General features: G+C 37.0%; 1 protein-coding gene, 1 long non-coding RNA gene, 1 other non-coding gene and 1 pseudogene across 3 annotated transcripts; 2 read left to right on the forward strand and 2 right to left on the reverse strand.

Annotated features, from left to right (window-relative positions):
* The first annotated feature begins 4,819 nt into the window (after positions 1 to 4,819).
* Positions 4,820 to 5,829, forward strand: LOC106395799 (annotated as a pseudogene).
* A 2,709-nt stretch (positions 5,830 to 8,538) lies between these two features.
* On the reverse strand, positions 8,539 to 8,952 carry LOC106395432 (VQ motif-containing protein 8, chloroplastic-like). Its single transcript, XM_013835890.3, has one exon. It carries the CDS (start codon positions 8,950 to 8,952, stop codon positions 8,539 to 8,541), a length of 414 nt encoding a protein of 137 aa, XP_013691344.1.
* A 29-nt stretch (positions 8,953 to 8,981) lies between these two features.
* Positions 8,982 to 25,850, forward strand: LOC106393546. Its single transcript, XR_007319523.1, has 3 exons — positions 8,982 to 12,873; positions 12,997 to 13,067; positions 25,306 to 25,850. It is a non-coding gene; the product is annotated as an uncharacterized LOC106393546 (long non-coding RNA).
* On the reverse strand, positions 20,121 to 20,227 carry LOC125582585. The gene has a single exon (XR_007320042.1). It is a non-coding gene; the product is annotated as a small nucleolar RNA R71 (small nucleolar RNA).
* Positions 25,851 to 27,070: the final 1,220 nt, after the last annotated feature.

Here is a 27,070-nt window from a genome sequence, read left to right on the forward strand (position 1 = left end):
TTCAAAAACATCTGACCACGCCATCGATGTTTCTGACATATCTTAACCAAGCAAATTATTCTTTATCCGCAAAACATTTTTGATATTCGGAAATAAATCAGCCGTTAGGGAGAAGCAGCCTTTGGCATCGCGAGCGTCGCAAGAGATGCCTCGAGAGTTACTTCTTCCGAACGACGAAAACGGACACTCCGTCAAAAAAAATGATGAACATTTTAACACATATTTTGCGCAAAAACTCCAACCGACGGCATCTGCCGCCAAGTCCGGTGCTAATCACATCAAACTCTCGAATGTCGTAAACAGAAATAGCCATCTCACGAAAATGACTCTCGTACATCCGACACAAGGATAATAGCGCTATAAAAAAACCCGAAATTTTGGTCCAACACTTCCGGTTGGCTTAAAAATTGTCTCCGGAGAGATGCTCGATTCATATCTAACAATTCATGTAAGCCGAGAACCTATCGCGGACTTTAAATCGGTACGAATCAGGTTAAAATCGCGACAGATAAATCGATAGCCGATTAGTCACCGCATAAAATCTTAAAACCGAAAGTAAACCTAGGACTTGCCCTAAACCCAGCGCACTGGTCTCTAACATCTCAAGGCATGATATCCAAAAGATACGAGATCCCAAAATCATGCTTCTATGTTTATATTCGACATCTTCAGATATCCCGCAAAGTCTATATCTCGCGGAAAAACTCTCGAAACGGATCTCGAACAAAACATTTCACATCGAAGAAGGATATGAGACGACAATTCATCACCCTCCTTCCACGCCATACGTAAACTTATGAAAAATGCAACTCGATCACCTTGTCATAAAAAGAAAGCCTCAGAGCGGCAGGGATTCAAAGCCACATACGGCCAGTCCCAAAATATGAAATAAGGCCATTCAAGACCGAAACATCAAACATAAAAAAAATTTCTCGCAAGAGATCTAACCAAATTCATCCTCAGAACTCACGCTCCCTCTTCACCCGTCGCTTCGTCCAAGCCTGGAGCCGCGTCACCTCCGCTTTCTCCGAGCACCAGATCTTTCCCCTCTGAGCCTTTTGAACACATCGGAAGAAAGCACGCGGATTTCAGGTCAGCTAGGATGAGATCAAAATCTCCATCCACGACTGCCAAATCTCCCTTGCAGCCGGACAGTCGGGCCTCTTCGGCCTCGAAGGTCGGAGGAGTCTCATTCTGGAACCACTGAATCACGGCCACCTCGCCCTCAATCGTCGCCAAGGCTAAATCCCTGTTCCGGATGCACTCGAGGGAGCCCAGAAAGGCAGAGATCTTCGCCAAGCGAGCCTGAAACTCAGAACGAAGAGCGTCCGTGGCCTCTCGGATCCCGCGGCTCGCTAATCCTGCATGTCCCTCGATTTGACGCTGAAGCCGATGCACCTCCGAAGATTTGGCCTTCCTGGCTTTCTTCTCCTTAAACAGTGAACTCGCCGTCTTCCCGAGGTCCCTCTCGAGCTCCCCTATCGTGACCTCGAGTTTCGACACTTTCACGGAGTGAGAATCCTTGACAGCCGTCAGCATGGCCTCGGTTTCAGACCACCTACCCTGCAACTCCAACAACTCCCCGGCAAGACGACTGGTCTCAGAGCCGCATCGCTGATCATCCCATCGATCAACGACATGAACTGCGAAACAAGAAGAAAGTTAGGGATTTTTTGTCTTTAAAAAAATATATATAACAATCAAGAGATTATGTGAGCGACAAACCTTTCCGCGAAGCCCTGACGCTATGCTCGAGCCTCCTAGCTGCGAAGATTCCCCGTCACCGCCCTTGGTAAACTTCCTCTTCCGGCCCTTAGGCTGAGCAACCGGAACAACACTAGGAGCACGCAGCGCTAGAACAATCTCTTTCCGGGCCGGAGGAGGAGGCATAGAGTCAGTAGCCCTCTCCTTATCCTCAACGAGAATCGGAGTTGTGGACGATCCGGCAGGTAGAGCCGAAGCATCCGGAACGCCCGAGCCTGCGAGAGTTCCCGCGTCACGCGGAGTTACGACCTTGGTCTCGTGACCCGGAGCAATGGCCAGTGCAGAAGAGGATGGGAACTCGGCGCCAGCTCGAACATGTTCCTTCTCGGCTTGGCAACGAACTAGTCTCTCTCGAAAGGAGAGATGGTCAGCAACGCAAGCCGGCGCTTCGACCGGAGAAGTCGGAATCGGAGCCGGAGAGGTGGCCTCGCCCATCTCAACATCGGAACTTTTCTTGTCGCCGTGGGAAGAAGACATGTTGAAGGCAAAAGATTTGGAGCTAGAGAGGTTTTGGAGGTTTGAAGAAGGGAAGGTGTGAAGCAAATGAATGATAAGAGCTCACTACTTATAGAAGTATGGGATCGGAATTTTATATTTTCAATATATACTTTCTCAAGAATTTTCTTCCGCGGAGTTTAAAGTAAACTTCGTCCAATACGCCTAACTTTGCCAAAATCGTCAAACCGCGCGCTAGAATCTCAACTCTAACGAGCTGGGGGGCTAACTGTTGGGGTCAAAAACGGTTACGACGGAGTTAACATTCAAAACGTCCGAAGAAGAAAACTAGAACTTTCTTCGACGAATACTTTTTCAAAATAGATTCTTTCTTACGAAAAGCTTTGCGGAGGAAACACGAGACGTCGGACAAGGGCTCAAAAAAGGTCGCTACGCAACGACCGAACGCGTGTTCCGCTCGCTCATTAGAGAATTACTCTATTTTAAAAACAAATATATGAAATTTTTTAATAGATATACTCTGAACACAACACCAAAATTAAAAGGCCTCCCAAGATTTTGACACCGTGGAAGCTATAAAAACTTAAAAGATCATAATCACCAGAAGAATACGGAAAAAGAATGCAACAAAATCTCACATCATATAACCGCTCCTCTGTTCCGAAACGTCGCTACGACATTAGTCCATGCATTCTCGTCTACCCTTCGATGCTATCTCCCGATGACCGTAGCGAACCCATTTCATGTTTCCCGCCATTCTAAGTCATTGATCAAACTTTACCGTACAAACCGTGGAAAGTTCGTTCTTTATCGAAACAAACCGTAATAAACGCTTCGAGTCAGAAGATGGCCCAAAGGGACCTAAGACATTACTCGAGGTCCAATTTACGATTTCTTAACCAACAGCCCGTAAGCCGCATGACGGTTTACGCTTGGTTCGCAAGAAAAGATAAATGTCAAGTTTCCGCGGATAAATACAAAATTTTGAAGATAATTACGAAGATCGGAAAAAATGGAATATCTCCATTTTTACGATATGATGGCTTAAGGGCAGAAGAGGAAAAGCGTAAACCGACCTAGGAGCCAGTATATAAGGAGTCCTAGGCGAGAAGCATGGGAGAGACTTTCTCAGAGCAAACTTAGCACTTACAGCAATTAGACAACTTTCCGTTTTTGTTATTCGAGCTGCGCTCAATTAGGTTTAGCCGTCTTATGGTTGTTAGAACTAGGAATCTCACTGACAGCTCTCGAGCCCAGGCTTATACCTTGTTGTAAACGCTCATACGCAAATTCAGAATAAGACTTCTCTTTGCTCTCTTTTTACGATTTCATATAATTTATCGTTGTTATCTCGTGTTCTGATTGCTTAGCGTGTGGTATTAGCAGATATCCGGGACCTTTGAGAAACTAGGGTTCTCCTACTTTCCTAATTTAAACGGAAATTGACAGTTTGAATTTCGGTTCCCACAGTATTCATCGTTCCAGTCCTGAAAATAAGGCATTGATGTAATTCTTCCTTTCCATGTAGTTAATTCGGCCTCCACCACTCTACTCATTAAACTCCTTCCTTTACTCCTTCGTCCGCAAGATATATTATCGTTCTAACTCCCTTTATATAAATCTCTTCTCTGTTTCATTGCTCAAACACACATTCCACAAGCTTCATACAACCACATCAGGCGATGGAGATGAGATCGAAAAAATTCAGCTGCAGGTCTCCAGTTTCTCTGTTTTTTTGGCACCTCCAATGGTGGCTTCAAGACAGATAGAATCCTCACAGCCCACCATAACTTCTACAAGGCCAAATCTTCACGGCTTCTGATCTCCTCTTCATCTTCTCCCTCTTTTTCCACAGGCTGATGAACTCCAATCTGAGCACAGTTATGACATAAAGGTGTGCACCTTTACAATGCTTCTCAAGTTTTTTTTTTTTTTTTTTGCTTATTCAGTTCGTGATCGTCCAATGTTGAATATGCAGATCAACCATAAAAGAAAATTTCATTTCACATGATGTGTCATGGTTAACTAACAAAGCTGTTGAGCATATAACGGATGATGATGATGATTATGAGGCAAGGTTAATTATGGGTTGTTGACAAGGAGGAAGAAGAGCAAAGAAAGAAGTGCATAAAGAAAGTACTAAGTGATTAAACGTTTTACTCTCTGTTTATATTATAAAACTAAAATGCGACATCTGATTTTGTTGGTCTCTGTATTTTGTTGCCATCATCAGCTGGGATGGTGTGTTTACTTGGATTTGTTTTGTCTTTCAGAGTCTGAGTATTTATTTTTGAATTGATTTGACTAAGATGATACAGAGCAATGGAGTTTCCTTTAAGGATTGTCTGTGCATCTTACTTTCAATTGTTTTCCCTTTTGAAAGTTTTGTAACCTTTTTAGCGATTTGTTCTTCCGCTGGGTTTGAGAAATGGTTTGTGTAAGATGATTTAGCTCAACGTGCTTTCTTTTCTGCATCTTGATTTAATTGTTAGTTTGTTCGTGCTTTGCTGATTGGTTGATTTGTCCATAACAAGTTTCACATTTTGGCTGGACAACACTCAGAGTCTCAGATATACTTGAGAACTTGAGTCTGACAATCATGAAGCGTGTCAAGGTTCTAAGGGAGATCCAAGCGAGGCAATCTTGCAGCTATATGAATATGGGTATAATCTTTTAATTTGTCATATTTGGTGGAGTAAATATTATCTTATTCCTTTCTTGGTTTGCATTGCAGAACCAACAAGATAAAGTTGAAGCAAATGTTTCCGAGGAGAGGACAGCTCTTTGAGCTAAATAGCAAAAATTGGATCAGCTTTTGTATACCAAGGTATGAAAATCATCTTTGACTCTGAGATTTCAGGATGTACATGTGCAAAAAGAAAAAAAATACCTTAAAAGCTTCTAAATATTTTGTTAACCGTGGATGACTGCAGGAAGACTGACCATTCATTCTGAAATGCCTGAAGAAGTTACCAAAGGTTTACAACTTTGTAATATATATTTCATCCAACGAGAAAATGTTAAAAAACAAAAAAAACAATGCGAGACAGACATTATAACTTTCTAATCTAGAAAGTTACTCTTTGGTTGTAAATCTGACAGGATAGAGCCAGACAACTAAGAACTTTCGTATTCAAACATACCAAAAGCAGAAGAAAACAGTGTCCAAGTCAAAAAAAAAAGTCCTAGCAGGAGAATCAATGGGAAGTCAGTCCCCAGTTTACAAAATACCACCAACAATTTTCTTTGGATTCGCTATTGATCCAGAAGCTCAGTTCTATCAGGATCAGGACCTTCAAAAATCTAGGAACATGTTTACTCACGTTCTAGAAAGCCCGAAAGGCGGAGCTGTTTTTGGCTCTTCTGAAAGCTTCTCCTGTTTCAGCACACATTGTTGTGTTCGGACCAGGGAATACGGTGGTGTTAGCATGTGGAACAAGTCATTTTCCAAGAAACTGAGGTGTGTTATAATAGCTGGAGAACTTGTTGGTGAACAAGTGCTTCAGTAGAGTCCATTCTTATGAATACTTGAGCCGAGATTGATATACCATTCAAGATTATCACTATGGAAATAATGGCTTCGAAATGGCCAAGTATTAGAGGTCATAATGATCGAAGACTAGCAATAATCACTATTTTATAAAAGAAATTGTATTTTTGCACTCTTATATATGCCACATGAAGATAAACTGATCAGTTTGTCAGTATAATTTTTTTCCTAAAACATGGGTTGCCTACATATTAGTATTTCATGTAAACATATGACATGTCACTTAAACAATCATCTTGAAAGAAACTGAAAGGCTTGATAATCTCTTAACTCGACGTCTTTAACACTTTTAAGTTTCCTTAATTGGTGAATCCAGAAAATTAGTTCGTCTTGCATCCTTTCCTGATTCTCATAGTGTATCAGTTTTAAAAATAGTCAACTGCAAACATTTTTGCTATTGTATAATCATGCATAGACCTGTGTATATACAAATTTTTAAGGTGATTACTTAAAAAAAGTAGAAGTACATGAATGGGAAATATAGTTTCTATTAACGAAAACCGATGATATAATTTAATTTTATGGATCAGTTCATTAAAAAAAGTTAATAATAATACTGATGTGAAATAAATAAATATGTAAGCAGGAATTAGAGGTGTGTACAAGTATCTTCATATAATCAAATAATAATACAATAAAAGAATTGAAACAAAATTAATTTAGTAAACTTTACTATGAATATATGCATCAATATAATTATCATTATGACATCCAGAGAGAAGTAACTATGTCAGAGTAAGGTTCTCTCTTTTGGAATTGTCTTTAAGTTTCTAAAAGACATAGTTCATCTAATCAAAACATACCTTCTTCATCTTTACTTCTTTTTTTTGTGTGTAACACCTCTTCATCTTTACTTCATTATTCAGTTCAAAATTACCATTAGGATTAAGTTATTAATAGATACAAGTTACTGAAATAAGTTATTAATACATATATATATATATATATATATATATATATATATATATTAAGACAAAGAGCCTAAACTATGAGTTTTCTGTTTTACACAGTATATGTATCATTTTTAACTCTTCAAATTATTTTTTTGGCCTAAGTTCTTTAACTCTTTAAATTCATAATAACATCTTAATTACGATGTTACATCTTTCTTACAATAATTTACAAACTTTCTGTTTTGTGTAGTATTGCTTTAATATATTGATGCTTGATCTTACATCTAAATATCATATTGATGTATTTGTTCGTGGAGAACATATTTGTAAACTATGAAATTTTAAATCGTATGTATGCTCTCTTTGGGGAATAGCCAGGTTTCGGTTATGTGTAAAATAGATTTCTACAATAGAACTTAAGGTTTTTAGTGTTATATGGACATTGTTATAGCTTGAAAAAAAAGAGATTTAAAAAAAAAGAAAAACAAGTGAGGAGATATAAAGATACAATAATCTTATTTGGTTTCGTACACCATTTGGTTTTAAGTATAAGAGTTTGTTGTACACGGTTGCCGAAAAAAAGCTATAGATCCTAACTTTTATGACATGAAGATTGTTTTATGGTGGACAGTACAACAGTCATCCAACCATCATCGTAAGCAGAATTATTTCAAATATATATTCTAAGATTACATATAGATTCTGAAACATCATACGTAAGAACTTGATTTTTAGTAAGAAAATAGAAATTCAGTAATTGGAATTGGAAAAAACCAGTTTTAGTCAGTTGTGTAATTTGTGACCAAAAAAAAAAAGTCAGTTGTGTAATTGCGTTTAACAATTTATTTTTATGAGAACACAAACATGTAAGATAAAAGAGTATTAGGATCATAACTATAGCTTAGTTAACTCTTTATTAAACTCACAGTCTTTCTCAACATCCTATATATATTATTGGATATTAAAAAGATAGAAAGTCTTGAGCTTTAGTTATTGCAAATTTGATATATAATTTAAATTTTATATAACATAGTCATAACCCGGGCGTAGCCCGGGAAACTCTCTAGTTTAATTTTAAAAAACAAATGAAAATTGTTACAAAATTGAAATATTGATATATTTCTTAATTATTGAGAAATTTAAATAGTATCTGCCGATATTGATGCTCTAATGCTGACGTAATATTCCAACACAGAAATATGATGGATATTCCATCACAAATTTTACGATTGAGTTAAGACGACACCTCTTCATTTGGTGAGTTCAGCTGCGATCGCACTTGGTCGTCCATGTACAGCAGAAAAATCAACATGGCGTATATCCATTTTCAAACGTCATCACTAATCCATTTCAAATAACGAAGATTTTGCAACAGATTTGAAAATTGCGATTTTATGCGATACAATTGAATTATTCTGTAACAACATTTATTTTGCCGCATCATATTGTCATTTTGTATCATAATATATTTTGTTTTTCATATATGATCAGTATTCTTATAGTAAAAATTTGACGAGGTGTTGGAAGAAATTCGCGGTTCTTTTATATATATTTTTGGTAACTCTTTTGTGTTTTTCTTTTAAACCGCCGTAAAAACGATAAGAACAACTTTTCCAAACCTGTTGCGTTTCAAATCAACCTTTTTTTTTGTAACATGCGTTTCAAATCAACCAATTAAATAAATCAAGTGTCATTTACACCAAATACTCCTCCACTAAGTTAACCAACTTAAGAACGGATGAACACACGAACAACACAAATAAAAGCATAATTTATCTATAAGAAAGAAAACCATATTATAGTATTCTATTGGAAGTCTTTCATGAACTTAAACAGAGGATTTAAACCGGATCGTTCCGGTTAGGTGACAGATAATTAAAGACGTTGAGTTGGAGAACCAAACAAGGCCATCGAGCTCGGCGTATACAATGGAATATCAGCTAGGGTTTTCCTTTGTTGATGTCTCTCCCAACTTGTGTCATCAGTACCGACACTGACCTCTTCCGTGGTTAACACAGACAACGATGATTCGTTGACGTCGTTAGGGTTCCGCCTTCTAATCTCTTCGAGACCCGTGAGCCGCTGAACCAAGGCCATAAAGTTTTCAGCACGCGTGTGGATCACCTTTGGAGAGTGCGCGTAGATGACTACGGGAGCTGCACGTCCATGTCGCCGTGACTGTTTGACGACGTTGAACGAAGTCGTTTTCTTGATGGAATGGGATTCTCCTGTGAGTTTAAGCGACGGAGGACGAGAGCCGCTGAGCTCATGGCATCTTGTAGGAATCATGATGAGTACTTGAATAGTATCAAGAGAATGGGTTAAACAGAGATGGAGTAAAGATCAGGGAAGACCTTTGAAGATAAAGGGAGATATTGATTTGTGTATCCGGACAAGACATTCATTAAGCTGATTATATATAAGTTATAACTATATATGCGTGTAAGTATAATTAATTTAAAATCATATTATATTAGAGCCAACGATTCTGACCGTTGACTTTAATACCATTGCGCCAGTGTTTTTAAAACCGGACCGGAAGCTGAACCGAATTTTTTTTGGGTCATAGTTGAATATGGTTCGACCGGGTCAAACCTAGTTTAATACTTTGGTTTAATATTTTTTTAGTATATAAATTTTAAAGTAATGTTATTAAATATGATACATAACTAAAATATAAATAAGTTTTAAACATAAGACATTATAAATATAACTTAGTTTTATGTTTAATGGATGATTTATAGATTTTTAATAGTTTTAGTGGCTTTTATTGGTTTAATAATTTTGAAATTCAATCCATCTACATGGTCGGTTCATGGTCGAACCAATTACTAGACCCAACCCGGCTATATAACCGGTTCATGGTCGAACCCGGTCCAACCATCGGGTCGGTCCGGTTTAAAAAACACTGCATTGCGGTTAAGGTTAGGTATATTATCTGTTAAATTTGATTCGATCTGTTTATTCATTTCGAGTCTATTTAGAAAATCTGGATATCTATAAAAAATTTGAATCAAAGTAAATAGCAAAATGTAATGTAAGAAAAAACCTAATCAAAAATATTATTTTTTAGAAAGCTAGATATCCAATACGATCCGTATATTTATAAATATGTAACGTAAACCATTATGTTTATACATATTTGACGAAGTAATTTTTTATTTTAAACTATTAAAAAAAAATATTTTGGATTATTGTGTATCCAATTAATTTTTATGTTGAATCAAATGTCAACATATGAGTTTTTTGTTAGGCTTGTCAATACTGAATTTTTTTTTGCTTTACAGTTTCGGTTAAAGATGTTAATTTGTTAGTATGGTATTATTATTTTATTTTATGATTAATAATATAAAAGATTGTTTATTAAATTTTCCGAATTGAAACGAATCACAAATATAAATATTTGTTCGAGAACAGATCAAAAGTATTCTAAAATTTTCGGATATTCGGGCCTAATTATAGTTTTGAAGTAGAACGGTCGTTCTCGTTGAATAGCAACATGACATGGCTCAGGTATATATCATTGCTTATTAACAGTTTAATTTTCTAAGAAATCATAAGTATTTCTCTACTAAATCTCTTCTTCTTTAAAATTTTAGTTGCAAACTCCTTCTGTAATCTGTATCTACCTTTTAAACGTTTGTTTTAAAATTTTATGGTTGTAATGATCATTTGGTAGATCGTATCCAAAACGAATTTGTAATATAATTAATTCGATAGAGAGTTCTTTATTTTTGTTCATCTTTGAACTTTGAATATTACTGCTGTGACCATGCAAAGTTGGCTGCAGATGGTCCATTTACGCAATAAGAAATTTTACAAATGTTCAAAACTATCGGCTTCTTTTAATTAAACCCACTTACAGTCTGCTGTAACCACTAATCTATTTGTTGTTTGTGTGTTTATAATGATTATCAACGACATTGTATTGTTATGTATATTATATGCATAAACTATATTATTTGCGAAGAATAAACAAAGCAACATAGAATTTTACATACAAATACATATACAAAATAGTCCACACACTAATTATATATGTAGTAAATGATATTTATATAATGTGTACATGCGCCACAACATTAGAAAACTTGTAAACTCTAATTGTTTATCAAAAAGTCAAAAGCCTTTTAATACAAAAAAAATCGAATAGAAAACCAAAATAGTTGTTTCGAAATACAAAGCTGAAACATAGCACAACTTCTATAGTTAATTCAGACAAGGAGAGGCTCAGAAGGCGTCTATCTTCCTAACAAGGTAAACCCCAAACGTATTTCCAGTTTATAATAAATCATTTTGTCTTTTTTTTTGTGTGGAATATATCAATATTTCAGGTTTAATATCTCACAGAATTAGATCCAAACGGTGCTAATAAACGCTTTTACACACCCACGCAAAATATGAATTTAAGAACAGAAAATGAAATAGGCACATTGATTTAATAGTTATGATTCATCAACTGTTCATCTCGTCAAAGATTTGTCATTTGTTCCTTCGTAGCAACCGTTAATTGTTGTCACTGTTCTGTTTTTTTTTCTTTAGCTTTAGGTTGTTTCATCTGTTGAAATAGCTTAAACCTAATCTAGGAATCTAAGAGCATTTTTACTCTCTTTTTTTTTTTTTGCAGTTTTTAGCTTCAAATTTGTATTTATGCAGATTGGATACAATTCTTTTTAAATACTTTCATTAACTATTAATGATATTTCCATCTTTAGCAAATAAAAAACTGTCATTTTATTTATCTTTATTATGCATGTCACAAAATTAGTTTTGAATAATTATGCTTTTTCAAATATATTTTTCGTTGTAAATTTATAAATACGTCACGGATGTAAGTATTAAAAATATGATTTTAAAAGGTAATTCTTTGCCGTCTTTGTTATATTCCAACATATACTCTATTTGAAAAATTCACAATGTAATAATTTCAACTGCTGTACACAATTATTTTAGGTTGAAAATTACATATGAGTTCTATTCTTCTCCCTTTTAATTGGTTTAGAAAGAAAATGGGCGGCTGTTCAAAAAAAAGAAAGAGAAAGTGGGCTCATGTTTAAAATAATAGGCGTAAGAACTAAGCCCAAACATTACGTAGAATAGAAGTCCAAAGTAAAGATCAACAAGTCCTAGAGCACAACTAGAACATGATAATATTATAAAATGGTAAGTGAAAAGCTGAGGCATCGGGATTATAAGATCATGCGCAAAGGCACCGCACGCGCACTTTCACATACACATTTGGATGTAAGTGTGCTACTGTTTAGGGCCTGTCATATTTAACGGAGGCAAACTGTTGTGCTTCGGGAAAGAAAATCAAATTAATTTGATAATGTATGAAACTATATGGCCTTCTTTCTTACATTTCTTGGATCTCCCGCATCTCTTACAGTAATACTTCTATGTTCCTTTGTTTTGTCTGTTCGTTGTCCCTCGCAATATATTTAATTGTTCGTATCAACTATTAAGTGGTCTCTATTTACTTGTGAATTATAGTATAGTACTTAGAAGATTAACTTATTTCTAAACATTTATTAGTTGCTTCAAGCGACAGCATTCCCCCTCTCGTCAATAGGAACATATGATCACGCATGCCATTTTCTCGTTCACGAATCACCGACATACAAATGTACTACTTCACCTGTCTTCGTGACATAATTCCAATATATGTGCGGATGTTTGGTTAAACATTGGCATACTCGCTTGGTGTTTTTAAATTCACCAGTCTCTTTGTACAAAGTAATCATGTAAATTATAACTAATTATTAACAATTTCATATCATAAGATAAATGGAAATATACTGTATCTAACAAGCTATTGAGAAGTTAGAAAAACATTTAGGGTACTTGCATTAGTGATCTTTGACCATAACTTTTAACCAAAAAAAGAAAAAAATCAACGAAGGAAAGTATCTATATATAATAGCAAACCCAAATTTTGTTTTCTATGATGTCAGCATTTGTTTATAGGAAAATAAAATAAAGATCTAATGGTTCAGATTGGTTTGGTTTTTAATCCAAGGATTATGTTCTTGCTAGGTGATGTCATCTTTTTTAAAATAGAATTTAATCCAATGGTTGAGATTAGTACATGTTTTAATCCAAGAGTTGAGATTAGACTTACCATTTGTACTGACGAAGTCGAAGACGACGCTACCAAAGCGTTGTGTCGGTGGCGAAGCATTGCGTATGTTAAAGGAGTCGTGACCCATGGTTCGCATCTCTTCCTCTGTTTATATTTGATAACCAGTTTGCTATTCCATTTTTTTTCATTTGTTTCCTTATTCCTGATTCAATTGTTTTTATCCTTTTTATCCTGATTCCTGATCATTGCAGTTACCATTAACATTCTCGAACATTGGAGCTTGCCATTAACATTCTCGATCATTGGAGCTTCGTTTATGAAGGTAAATCTTCTGAAACTTTCCATCTTTCTTGTGTGTTTAAAGTTAATCACCTTCCCGAATGAATTTTGTGTTATTGAGAACCATTATTGTGTTTGATTAATTGAGAACGATTACTTTATTTGATTAATTGAGAACAATTACTCTTTAATCATCGTATCTGTCTATTTTCGGATTGAATTTTATTTTTCTGTTTTCGTTTCTCTGTCTCTATTTGTATCTGTCTTTCACAATTTCATTGGTTTGGACTTTAGAGTTTCTGTATATATATATCTCTGCCTTTTTCTCTGGTTTAATCAAACGGTTGATTCCAACATATGAGGTGAAGGGGCCGTTTGTTTCTCCATCTGGATGAAGATGAGATTTTGTTTGTTTAGACACTAAAAGTGCAATTCATTCAGATGGATCATCCGGATGACTTTCGGAAATTTAGGCTTAATTTTAAAGTCCATCCAGCTGAACCAATTTGGATCATTTGAATGGAGATGGTTCATTCAAAATAGTATAATGTCTATTATTCCCTTAATGTAATTCACAAATTACAAATCTAAACATAATATCATTTTGTCACACACGAAAACTGACAAAACCACAAAAATGCGTTTTTCCGCAAAAATCTAAAACTAATTTTCCACGCCAAAACCCCAAAAACGCATTTTCCCACAAAAATCGCAAAACATGTTTTCATGTCAAAATCACAAAAACATGTACATGTTTTCACGCCGAAACCCCAAAACGCAATTTTTCGCCAAAACACAAAAACATGTTTTCCCGCCAAAATCGCAAAAATGTGTTTTCCCGCCAAAATTGCAAAATCTCATTTTTTCCGCCAAAATCAAAAACGCGTTTTCACGCCAAAACTGATACGCCCTAAATCGGGAAGGATCACTTTAGCTCGGTGTTGGATATGATCCGAGAAGACAAATGACACTTCTGGAACTGAAATGGATTGAAAGGATCGTTAAGAGATGCGGAATGGCTCTTGATATACCCACGATCTAAGGCTAGCCACCTAAGAAAGAATGAATGTGTTGGCTAACCACCAAATAACACACAAAGATGAATTGGCTGACCACCAAATCAACAAGCCGGTTCACACCAATGAACTAGCTAAAGAACTCTCTCTCTCACTCAGAGAAGTAACAAAAATAAACTCAAAAACATGGACTGACCTTATTCATAAATGAGTTTACATATTTATACTAGATGTGGTCCAAGAAAGACATAATTATTTGTGGGAATCACACATCTAGGAAATGAGAAATTTGATTAGAAAATAATAAATGAATCAAAGTTGCTGAGTTTGAGGTGGACTGGTCAAGGAGACCCTTCGACTACTGTCAAGGTTCATTCTGGTCCATGGTGGTAAGGATCAAGACGTGGGCTTGATGATCCATACGGCCCAAATTCGCGAGAACTGAAGATCACCGGTTTTGTAAATTGCATAACTCTTTCATCTGAACTCCATTTGATCTGATTCTTGTTCGAGGAGTTCCGTAATTTAGTTGAGAACATTCTTCAAGTGATTTCATGCGTAGAAGCCTCGACGTTTGGAAGATATGAGTCAAACAATTAACATATATCTTTACTGCTTCCATGCTGGTTGGCTCCAACGGACTGATCCACGAACCGGGACACATCATTCCCTTCCTCTTCAAAAAGATTTATCCTCAAATCTGAAATATTTAAAGGAAAAGGATTATAAGCAAAAAAACCATAATCAACACAATGCTCACCTTGAGTTCGGTCCATTTTTTGAATGGAAGATGATTCTTCTTGGTTGGCTTGATGACCACAAATTTGTTCTTCATCTAGCCCCTCCATTGGCTCATATGTGAAGTCATCGAAAATTGGCAATGGGTCTTCGTTTTCAGGCTCGGTTTCAACGTTCTCATTCTCTTAAGTCACCAACGGTCTCATTCTCCAAAGTCACCAACAGTATTTGCTTTTGACACTTGTTAGCATAATGATCGATCCTATGGTATTTGAAGCACCTGGTAGAATGAGCTTTGCTTGTGGGTTTCACAGCTTTGCTTTTATCAGAAGACAACACATTAGTTTTCAAATCAGAATTTGAAAGAGAAGAAAAATTACTTTGCTGTTTTGGTGAAGGAGAAGTGTTGGTGTTTCCCTTCTTTTTGAGTTGCCGGATAGCATGAATTGCCTTAAGCAACATTTTCTCCAAGCTGACATAAGTCAGAAGGTCATTCTGATCAAACACATCACAGGTGCACAAAATCAAACCCATTAGAAGCAAATTGTTTCTTATTTCCAAAAATCATTTGCTCTTTTTCTAACACGATTTTAAAAGGAAAGTAAACGTCTTGTTGTGGTTTTGATTTCTTGAGAAGTCCAAACATCCTAGAAATGTGATCACCTAAATATCGTGAGCTAAACACTTTGAGAGTGTGAGGATTTTTATTTGCTAACTCTTTTGTGGATGATAGGCAGTCAAAATTCAGCAATCAAAACCCAAAACAAACTTTTGTGCCAGAAAGAAAAGAGAAAGAAAGATGAAGAGATTTTTGATATGGATCCACCTTAACTGTCATAAGGCTGGGTTTGTCTTCAGCCAGTAGGGTTTCTCTTCCACCACCCCCCCCCCTCCCTGGATTTCTCTTCAGAAGTGATTCAAGCTAAAACTTTTTTTTTTATCGATTTTTTTTTTTTTATAATAGGCGATCACAAGGGAGTAAAGGAACAGCCCGGATCCAAGAAATAAGAAAAGAAAAACGTGGAGAGATGAGAAGATGAAAGATGAAAGAAAACAAACCAGCCAAAGTGGCTCTGATACCACTTGATACGCCCTAAATCGGGAAGGATCACTTTAGCTGGGTGTTGGATATGATCCGAGAAGACAAATGACACTTCTGGAACTGAAATGGATTGAAAGGATCGTCAAGAGATGCGGAATGGCTCTTGATATACCCACGATCTAAGGCTAACCACCTAAGAAAGAATGAATGTGTTGGCTAACCACCAAACAACACACAAAGATGAATTGGCTGACCACCAAATCAACAAGCCGGTTCACACCAATGAACTAGCTAAAGAACTCTCTATCTCTCTCACTCAGAGAAGTAACAAAAATAAACTCAAAAACATAGACTGATCTTATTCATAAATGAGTTTACATATTTATACTAGATATGGTCAAAGAAAGACATAATTAATTGTGGGAATCACACATATAGGAATGAAAATTTTGACTAGAAATTAATAAATGAGTCAAAGTTGCTGAGTTTGAGGTGGACTGGTCAAGGAGACCCTTCGACTACTGTCCAGGTTCATTCTGGTCGTTCTGGTCCATGGTGGTAAGGATCAAGACGTGGGTTTGACGATCCGTACGGCCCAAATTCGCGAGAACTGAAGATCACCGGTTTTGTAAATTGCATAACTCTTTCATCTGAACTCCATTTGATCTGATTCTTGTTCGAGGAGTTCTGTAATTGAGTTGAGAACATTCTCCAAGTGCTTTCATGCGTAAAAGCCTCGACGTTTGGAAGATATGAGTCAAACAATGAACATATATCTTTACTGCTTCCATGCTGGTTGGCTCCAATGGACTGATCCACGAACCAGGACACATCAAAAACCCCAAAAACGTGTTTTCCCGTAAAAACGCGTTTTTCCGCCAAAATTGCAAAATCCCGTCCGCCAAAATTGCAAAATCTCGTTTTTCCGCCAAAATCGAAAATTTTCATTTTCCCGGCAAAACAAAAAAAAACATATTTTCCCGCCAAAACCGAAAATTTCATTTTCCCGCCAAAACGCTTTTTCCACCAAAACCCCAAAAAACGCGTGTTCCCGCCAAAATCGAAAAATCTTGTTTTCCCGTCAAAATCGAAAAATCTCATTTTCCCGCTAAAACCGAAAAATCTCGTTTTCCCGCAAAAATCGCAAAAACGTATTTTTCCGCCAAAACCGCAAAAACGCGCTTTTCCCGCCAAAAAAAAAAATCCGCCAAAACCGAAAAATGCGTTTTCCCGCTAAAACAAAACAAATCTTGTTTTTCCGCCAAAACAAAAAAAAACTCGTTAATTTTGAAATAATTGTAATGTAAATATATTAGACTAAATAATTAAATGTAATATAGTTAAAATTAATATCAAATATATTATTAAATCAACACAAGGGTATTTTGGTAATTTGTTTACTAAACTCATTTGGATGGAAATGAAAATAAAAAAACAAACATAACATCTATTTAGATGATTCATCTAGATGAAATATCTAGATGGACAAACAAACAGTCACAAAAGTCTGAATGGATCATCTGAATAGATCATACAAATGAATCATCTGGATGGAGATGACAAATGATGAAACAAACAACCCCGAAGTTGAACGGTTAAACAAGTCACCCATGCGATAGGGGTTTCTCTTTGTCACCCTTTCACTATTTTGACGATGCTATTACGTGCGGTGACTGTGGTCATGTCCATCAGCGAGATTCCAACTTCAAGATTGAGGCTGATAGTGTCTGTTTCATCTGGTCTGTACCGAGGCTGGTTGTCATGATTGCTGCTAGACTTCGAAGTGGGGACATCGTGATTGTGATTGCCTTCGTATGTTGTTATTATAGCTTTTGGATCATGTGATGTTTCTCCACGTGTTTTCTCACTGGGCATCCACTTGTACGTAGTAGCTCCTACAAAAAGCCAAAGGAACATTACGAAGCATAATATTTTCCATATCCAAACCCAGTTCCAAAGGGAATCACGATTTTATGCAAAAACCAAACAACTAGCCTTTGAAGACAAAGACTAAACTGTTCTAGCTATCATCTTGAACTACAAGTTTTTCTTGTGTAAGTTCACTTGAGAAGAAAGTGGTTTGTGGTTATACGAAATTTGGATTTGGGTATCCCCTTGGTAATATGTGGCGTAAGTATGGGCAGAAAGTCGTAAGCTTTTTTGATCATAGGCTCAGAGTTTCAAAAACAACCCTAGGCTCCCGAATAGGTTTCACAACTGGAGTTATTTCCGTGGTCAAGTGATATCTTGCATATTTACATTGTCTTATCCATTTATTCATGTGCATTTTCATCATATAGATTAGGGTTTATCCATGTCTAGGTTGCATTTTGCATACATATGTCTCTATTAGGTATTGGAGTATCACATAGAGTTCCTGGAGACATTTGGGCGCATTTGGAGCTCAAAAGAAGTGTTTAAAGCGATCAACGGACGAGCAGCGTACCAGAGCGACCTCACCGGAGCGACGCCGTGAAGTCGCTGTGACACACATCCCGGAGCGACCTGGCCAGAGCGACGCTCCGAGGTCGCTCGCATCTCCATGGCGAGACGACCCGGGAGCGACGTCTTCAGAGCGACACAGCCAGGTCGCTCGCGAGGAGACGACCCGGGAGCGACGTCTTTGGAGCGACACAGCCAGGTCGCTCGCGAAGAAACGACCCGGGAGCGACCTCTTGCAGCGACGTGCCGAGGTCGCTCCGCGTCTATTTGTTTGGCCGAACTCATGTTTTCTCAAGGGCCTTTTGGTCATTTCATTATGCACGTTTTTTACTTTCTAAACCTATGTTTTATATCTTTTGTAAGCCATCAGTGGCCAGAGGAATCTCTTTTTCTAGAGAACAACTAAAAAAACTTCTTTTGATTCAGATTTCATTTGCTTTCATCTTGTGTTCTTGTTGATTTCTTATCTATTTCTCTACATGATTAATCTGAAATCCAATATGGGTTTAAGAGGAATCATGGAGATTAGTGAGTAATCACCTTTTGAATTCATGGGCTGGGGAGATCAAGGGTGATTAGGTTGGTTCTAGGATGTTTTAGTGTAGATCATTCTTGTTCCTTGCTAGTAGAGTATTCATAATGCATCTTCTGAGTTGGCATCTCAAAAGTTGATCTTTAGGCATTTTCCACCCACAAGGTGTTTGATGAAATGTCTGAGACAACTCTTCTAAGCTTTTAACATACTTTACCAAAGACATTTGTTGTTAAAGGTGTTAAGATAGCCAATAGACTTGTTAGTAATGATTGCTTTCATATTATTCAACCAAAGACATTTGATGTTTGAGATATGTTAGTAAATGAACATTCATCTATACATAGAGTTTGTTTAGGATTGTGTCTAAGCTTAAGGTTGATAGTTTGATTGATCGTTTGCCATCCTTAGTTCGAAACTTGATCACCCAAGGTCTAATCCTTATGTCCATGAGTTCTCTTTTCCCTTAGTCAAGAAAGTATCATTCTGTAATTGCTTTCTAGTATTAGTAGTAGTTTAAAACCCATCTAAATCATTGGTTGCACTTAGATTAAGTGAGTACTTGCATTCTCGGTGCTTTGATATCCCTCAGAACTGGTTCGACAATCACTTATACTACAACATTTGTCTTAGGAGCCTTGAAAACTCCTAACACCAAATTGGCGCTGTTGCCAAATTCTGAGTAGATTTAAACATTGAGATTTAGTCACTTGCTTGAGACTAAGTCATTTTAATTTTGTTTTGTTACTGATTCTTCTTCACCACCTACCTTTCACTTTCAGGTGTATGAACTTGAGGAGCAGGGGTCCATCAAACCTAGTTCCAATAGTAGCAGACATCAGAGCTTTCGAGAGGGAGTGTGCTAGAGCTAGAAGAGAAGAAGAACAACAAGCCCACTTGCAGAGATTCGATATTGATATGGAAGATCAACCGCAAGGGACAGAACACCAACCGCGGGCAGCTCGACCCATTGGTACTTATGACCGGCCCAACATTCATGGTCATAGACTGGGAATCCGAGCACCGGCTGTGGCAGACAACAACTTTGAAGTCAAGTCAGGACTCCTCAACGTGATCGAGAACAACAAGTATCATGGCTTGGCTCTAGAGGACCCATTTGATCACTTGGACAAGTTCGACAGCTACTGTGGGTTGTCAAAAACCAATGGTGTGTCCGAAGATTCCTTAAAGCTCAAGCTATTCTCTTTCTCTTTGGAGGATAAGGCACGTCAGTGGGAGAAGTTTCTACCCAGCGACTCTATCACCACTTGGGATGATTGCAAGAGAGCATTCTTGGAGAAGTTCTTCTCTACTTCAAGAACTGCTAAGCTGAGAAATGAGATTTCCAGCTTTCAACAGAAGAACTTGGAAGGCTTCAGTGAAGCCTGGGAGAGATTCAAGGGCTACCAAGCTCAATGCCCACACCATGGTTTCTCTAAGGAGAGCTTGCTGAGCACATTCTACCGTGGTGCTCTTCCTAAGTACAGGGCCAGACTGGATACAGCTAGCAATGGGTTCTTCTTGGGGAGAACTGAGGAAGATGCAGAGGAGCTGGTTGACAACATGGTAAAGAGTGATGTAGTCTACAGTGGAGACCACGACAGAGGCAGTCGAACAGATGATAAGCAGACGAGGAAGGAGTTGAAAGCTCTACAGGATAAGATAGACATCCTCCTTGCTGATAAAGCCACCCAAGAGCAGCTGCACTTTGTTGGTAACCCAAGCCAAGAGACACCACCTGTTGTCCATGAGGTTGAGGGTTTGGAAGGTCAGGAAGAGCTGTGTTTCATCAACAACAATGGTAGCTGGTACAAAAAAGAGCCCAACTTTCAGTACAACAACTACCAACAGAAATCCTATCCCAACAACCAACAGAGTGGTTATCCGCCTAGAAACAACCAGCAAGGCAGCTATCAGCCTCAGCAAAACCCCTCGTCTGGTTCCTCTGCTCCCCAAGAGAGCAGCACTGATACTTTATTGAAACAAATCTTGGAGTCTCAGACTAGAAGTGAGAAGCATGTTGGTTATGAGTTCAAGAACCTTCATTCCAAGATTGATGGGAGCTACAATGAGCTCAACAACAAGTTCTCACATCTTGCTTCTACAGTCAAGAATTTAGAGAATCAGTTTGCTTCCATGAACACTCACCAGACTCGCCAGCAAGGATCTCTACCTGGAAAATCTGACCAAAACCCCAAGGAGGCCAAAGCTATCACCCTTAGGAGTGGTAAGCAGTTACCTCCTACAACCCTCACCAGGGATGCTGAGAAACTAGGTGAGGAGGTGGCCATCAACTTAGATGATGAAGTGGTGATTGTTGATGAGAAAATCAATGATGAAATCTTGGAGAAGATTGTGGAAGCCAAAGGTAAAGGAAAGGTTGGGGAAGAGAATAAAACAGTGAAAGATGGTGAAGTTCTTGCTCCAGCAAGTGAGAATTCTTTTGTTCCTCCTCCGTATGAACCCAAACTACCATTCCCTGGTAGATTCAAGAGGCAGCTGCTAGAGAAGTATAAGGCTATGTTTGAGAAGCAAATGAGTGAAGCTCAGGTTGCAATGCCCATCATCGATGCTTTCATGTTGATTCCTCAATACAACAAGTTCCTGAAAGATGTTGTAGCTGCAAAGAAGAAGGAAATGGAAAGCATGATGATTCTTACCCATGAGTGCAGTGCCATCATCCAGAGGCTTGATGTTCCAGAGAAGTTAGAGGATCCAGGATGCTTCACACTACCTTGTGCTCTTGGACCTATGGTATTTGAGAAATGTCTCTGCGATTTGGGAGCTAGTGTCAGCGTGATGCCTTTGTCTGTTGCAAAGAAGCTTGGATTCACTCAGTACAAGAAGTGTAGACTCTCTCTGGTGTTAGCTGATCGTTCAGTGAAGTACCCTGTGGGCATCTTAGAGGACCTACCTGTGAAGATTGGAAGGTATGAGATACCTACAGATTTTGTGGTGCTTGAGATGGGTGAGGAGGCTCAAGACCCATTGATTCTTGGAAGGCCATTCTTAGCTACAGCAGGAGCAATTGTTAAGGTGAAAGAGGGCACGATTGATCTCCATTTGGGTAAAGGGCATGTTCTCCACTTTGACATCAAGGAGAAAATGAAGAAACCAACTGTGTTCGGGCAAGCCTTCTACATTGAAGAGATGGGCACTCTTGCTGATGAGCACCTTGAAGAGTTACCACCTGAGGACGACGAGGAGGGAGCATCTCCCTCTACTCATTCCCCATAGAAGGTAACCCACTACTTTTCCTTGTATATACCATTTCGTTTTTGCATATTAGTTTTCTCTTTTTGGGTATCTCTCTCTCTCATTGACAACACAGAGACTGTGTCATTTAAGTTTGGGGAAGGTACCAAGTATTTGATCACGTTTGCTTTGATGATTTTGAGTCTCATGCCTTGCATTATACATATATATTTAGATTAAAAAAAAATCATTTAGTTTGCATCATTTGCATTTCTAGGAGAGTCTAGAGCATATAGGTTGCATTTACTTGCATTGGGAGCAATGATTTGAAATGTCTTGTAAAGAACATTACTTTGCACCTGAGTAGCTTATGCACCTCTCAAAAACACTTTTATGCTTCGAGCCTTGAAGACTCTTCCTGAAACTTGTTGATTGCTGAAACTCAGTCTTTGAAGCCAACTACAACCTTATTTGAACTGAACAAACTTAATGCATCTTGCTCATGGTCCGTTGTGTACTGAATCATGGATATACACACTTGAGTTGTCACATCCTTTATGCCAATCTTTTTTTGACAACCTCTAGTGGTACACCATTCCCAAAATCCCTTCCTCCTTTTAAGCTTTCATTATTTGATGAGTGAAGTCTTTTTCGGAAAGCCTTACATGTGCATAATGTTGAGAGTATCGGGAACGACAATGTTTGGTCTTCATTCTTGCTAGATTAGGCACTCTATTGTCTAGCTATAGGTGGGGGTGAGTGTGGTGACTATGATTTGGAAGCATGAAAAGTTCGAAGAAAAAGAATAGACTCTTTGTGTTTAAATGGATAATCTTATTGGAACTAATAGATAAACGTCTAGCTCGATTTGTGAAAAGTCTTGGCCCTCAAACAAAAAAAAAAAAAAAAAAAAAAAAAAAAAGGGGTTAGCAAAGTTGTTTAGAGCTAAGATTTGTTTGAAGTTAAGAAAATCCTTTATAGATTTCAAAGAAAAAGAGTTTTATGTGCAAAGTGTTCTTGGGATCTTTTGGTGAGAGATGGGAGTTGGGTTTGACATTATGAAGTGATTGTGTAACTTGTATGTTTGGGAAAAAGGTAGAACAATGGAGATTGAGCATTGTATGCATGAGTTGTTGGTCCCTTTCTTAGATATATTATGTGCAATGTCAAGGCTACTTGTTTTGAGAGTAAACCACTTTAAAAGATCATGGATTTTGAACCTCTTAACCCACTTGAATAAAAGTCTTCCCTTACTCAACCAAATGATTTGGACCAATTGACCATTTGCAAGAATTCACTTGATGCTATGCTTAATGAACTTGAGAGTTGGCTGATTTGCATGTGTGAATGCATGATGATGAGTGTAGGGATGAAAAGAGTTGAGATAGGCCTAGAGAAGCTAGAGTATAATAAGAGAGGGTGCACTAATGCTGAATTTAGATGTTGATTTGAATGCTTTGTGTGTTTCTTTTGGCTATGAGCTCCCACCTTCAAACCTCTCTCCCTATGAGTTCTAGATAGTTCACTTGAGGACAAGTAAAAGAATAAGTTTGGGGGAGTTGATATCTTGCATATTTACATTGTTTTATCCATTTATTCATGTGCATTTTCATCATATAGATTAGGGTTTAGCCATGTCTAGGTTGCATTTTGCATACATATGTCTCTATTAGGTATTGGAGTACCACATAGAGTTCCTGGAGACATTTGAGCACATTTGGAGCTCAAAAGAAGTGTATAAAGCGATCAACGGACGAGCAGCGCACCAGAGCGACCTCACCGGAGCGACGCCGTGAAGTCAATGTGACACACATCCCGGAGCGACCTGGCCAGAGCGACGCTCCAAGGTCGCTCGCGTCTCCATGGCGAGACGACCCAGGAGCGACGTCTTCAGAGCGACACAGCCAGGTCGCTCGCGAGGAGACGACCCGGGAGCGACGTCTTCGGAGCGACACAGCCAGGTCGCTCGCGAAGAAACGACCCGGGAGCGACCTCTCGCAGCGACGTGCCGAGGTCGCTCCGCGTCTATTTGCTTGGCCGAACTCATGTTTTCTCAAGGGCCTTTTGGTCATTTCATTATGCACGTTTTTTACTTTCTAAACCTATGTTTTATATCTTTTGTAAGCTATCAGTGGCCAGAGGAATCTCTTTTTCTTGAGAACAACTAAAAAAACTTCTTTTGATTCATATTTCATTTGCTTTCATCTTGTGTTCTTGTTGATTTCTTATCTATTTCTCTACATGATTAATCTGAAATCTAATATGGGTTTAAGAGGAATCATGGAGATTAGTGAGTAATCACCTTTTGAATTCATGGGTTAGGGAGATCAATGGTGATTAGGTTAGTTCTAGGATGTTTTAGTGTAGATCATTCTTGTTCCTTGCTAGTAGAGTATTCATAATGCATCTTCTGAGTTGGCCTCTCAAAAGTTGATCTTTAGGCATTTCCCGCCCACAAGGTATTTGATGAAATGCCTGAGACAACTCTTCTAAGCTTTTAATATACTTTACCAAAGACATTTGTTGTTAAAGGTGTTAAGATAGTCAATAGACTTGTTAGTAATGATTGCTTTCATATTATTCAACCAAAGACATTTGATGTTTGAGATATGTTAGTAAATGAACATTCATCTAGACATAGAGTTTGTTTAGGATTGTGTCTAAGCTTAAGGTTGATAGTTTGATTGATCGTTTGACATCTTTAGTTCGAAACTTGATCACCCAAGGTCTAATTCCTATGCCCATGAGTTCTCTTTTCCCTTAGTCAAGAAAGTATCATTCTGTTATTGCTTTCTAGTATTAGTAGTAGTTTAAAACCCATCTAAATCATTGGTTGCACTTAGATTAAGTGAGTACTTGCATTCTCGGTGCTTTGATATCTCTCGGTGCTTTGATATCTCTCGGTGCTTTGATATCCCTCAGAACTGGTTCGACAATCACTTATACTACAACATTTGTCTTATGAGCATTGAAAACTCCTAACATCATCAAGTCCAACCTCCTGCATCAAGTTAGAAGAAAGTTTTGATCATGTCAAATCACTGTTTCAAAGCAAGCATCATCGTCATGGTCATCTTTATTCTTATTTGACACTGCAACTTGACCACCACCGTCAGTTGTACGAGGTCGTTAAGGTTTACCAGTTTGTTCAATGGCCTGTGACAAATTGTAGACGATCTCTTCTCTGTATGCAGGAGAAAGAGTAGAATAAACAGATGTAATTACAGGTTTTGTCAAGGAGAGTTCATGCAATCATATCTCAAGTTTTAGTTAAAGTTACCTGTAGGATGCTTACCTAAACTTTCTTCTTGTGTAGGCATACCAAGGCCAACAGGGAATGGAGGTTAAGCATACATCGGAGGCTATTTATGTGTACGTTTCGAATGTGAAGAGCAAGGTGATATCTTCTGGCTGATAGGTGGCGAGTTTCAAGATGGTAAGGATCTCAACAACAAGTATGACGACTGCGTCTTCAACTGAAGCTGCCATGATGCCTTAAATGCCGATTGGATAATTAAGCTTTGTTCTCCATGCCAAAAACTCGACGATAAGAAGAAGGGTTTGGACATCTCCTTGCCCAACATATTCGAAGTAGAATAATGCAGAAACATCATCACATATAAATACTAAAACTTTATTTGTTTATCTTATATCTTAATTTAGAAAAAGAATGAGACTTGGATTGTTTTATATTACAAATAGATTTAGTGTAATCCAAAGCTTGATATATGGTCAAAATAATTTTTAAAAGAATTGAAATAATGGGTGATTCAAGAATTATCCAAATTCACATGATTACAATCATGAACAAATCGTGTGAGGTTATATTTTCAATATATAGTAGTTTTTTCGGTGGGAGCATTATGTTGTTATAAAAATTTATATATAAACCTTTTATTTTTCTTTTTCAAATACACAATCAAAAACTAATGGTAAAAGAAATATAATATGATGATAAAAATTCATCTTCTACAATATAATATAGAAACATTTCAACAATGGATGATATAGTGTGATAATACGAGTGTGGAAATTTGCTTTTAAATAGTGTTGTAATATTTTTTTAAATGTATCTTTATAAATAGTTTACTCTACTTCGGTTTGAATTTCTAAAATACTTTATCTAATAATTATGAAGTTTGAAACTTAATAAGGTAAATATTTCTAAACTTTTATATACATTATAATTTAATATCTGACTAAATGTGGTAATGTTAAATGATAAATAAAGCAACTTAAATTTTAGTTATTACATAAAATAAAAAAACATATATCTAAATTGATTGAAACCAAAAATACATTTAGAATTGACAAATTGTAAGTTGTACTTCTACTTTTTTTTGTCATCTTTAAGTTGTAGTTCTATCAGTGTCAATACACGAAAGTGGTTCTTAAGGAGATCTAATTTAATGGTTTAGATTAATATAATAAATGTATTTATGTAAGGTTCATATTAAAAAAATATTAAAATAAGAAAAAAACATCCTTTTATTGAAATAATTTTATCTCTTACAACGGTTACTTTATTCTTTTGATTATTCTATAATATATATATCTTAAAAATATATATTTAGAGAAATGTATGCAACATATATTTGATGCTCTATTTATGTTGAATAATATTTTATAAACCTATTATTTTTTGTCTAATAATATTAATTTAATTTTCTTTGTATTCTAAAGTTACAATATGGAAAAAACTTACGTTTAAATTTTCTTATTTCATCATTCTCTACAGGAACTTTTTAACTAGATGTTTTAGATTAATTTATTTCAGATATGAATTATTTATGTAGAGTTGAGATTAAAAATTTAAGGTTTTCATTCGTCTAAATAGTTATATCTCTTAAAATTGATCATTTCATTATCTTAGTTTTTCAACAGTTACTTCTAAATTTTTCATTTTCCTTGACAATTAAATCTTGATAAACCTGACAATTTGTATTTAAACTGTAAGGAATTTGTAAGTTGACACTTAATTTCTGTAACATTATATATCTGCACCAATCTTCTGCTATTTAGACTTCGATCAATCTTATATTTTTTTAGAAGTAAAAATATATGTTTTAATAAATAATTAC

The sequence above is a fragment of the Brassica napus genome, chromosome C2 (assembly GCF_020379485.1).
Source record: "Brassica napus cultivar Da-Ae chromosome C2, Da-Ae, whole genome shotgun sequence".
In the NCBI taxonomy this organism is placed as follows: domain Eukaryota; kingdom Viridiplantae; phylum Streptophyta; class Magnoliopsida; order Brassicales; family Brassicaceae; genus Brassica; species Brassica napus.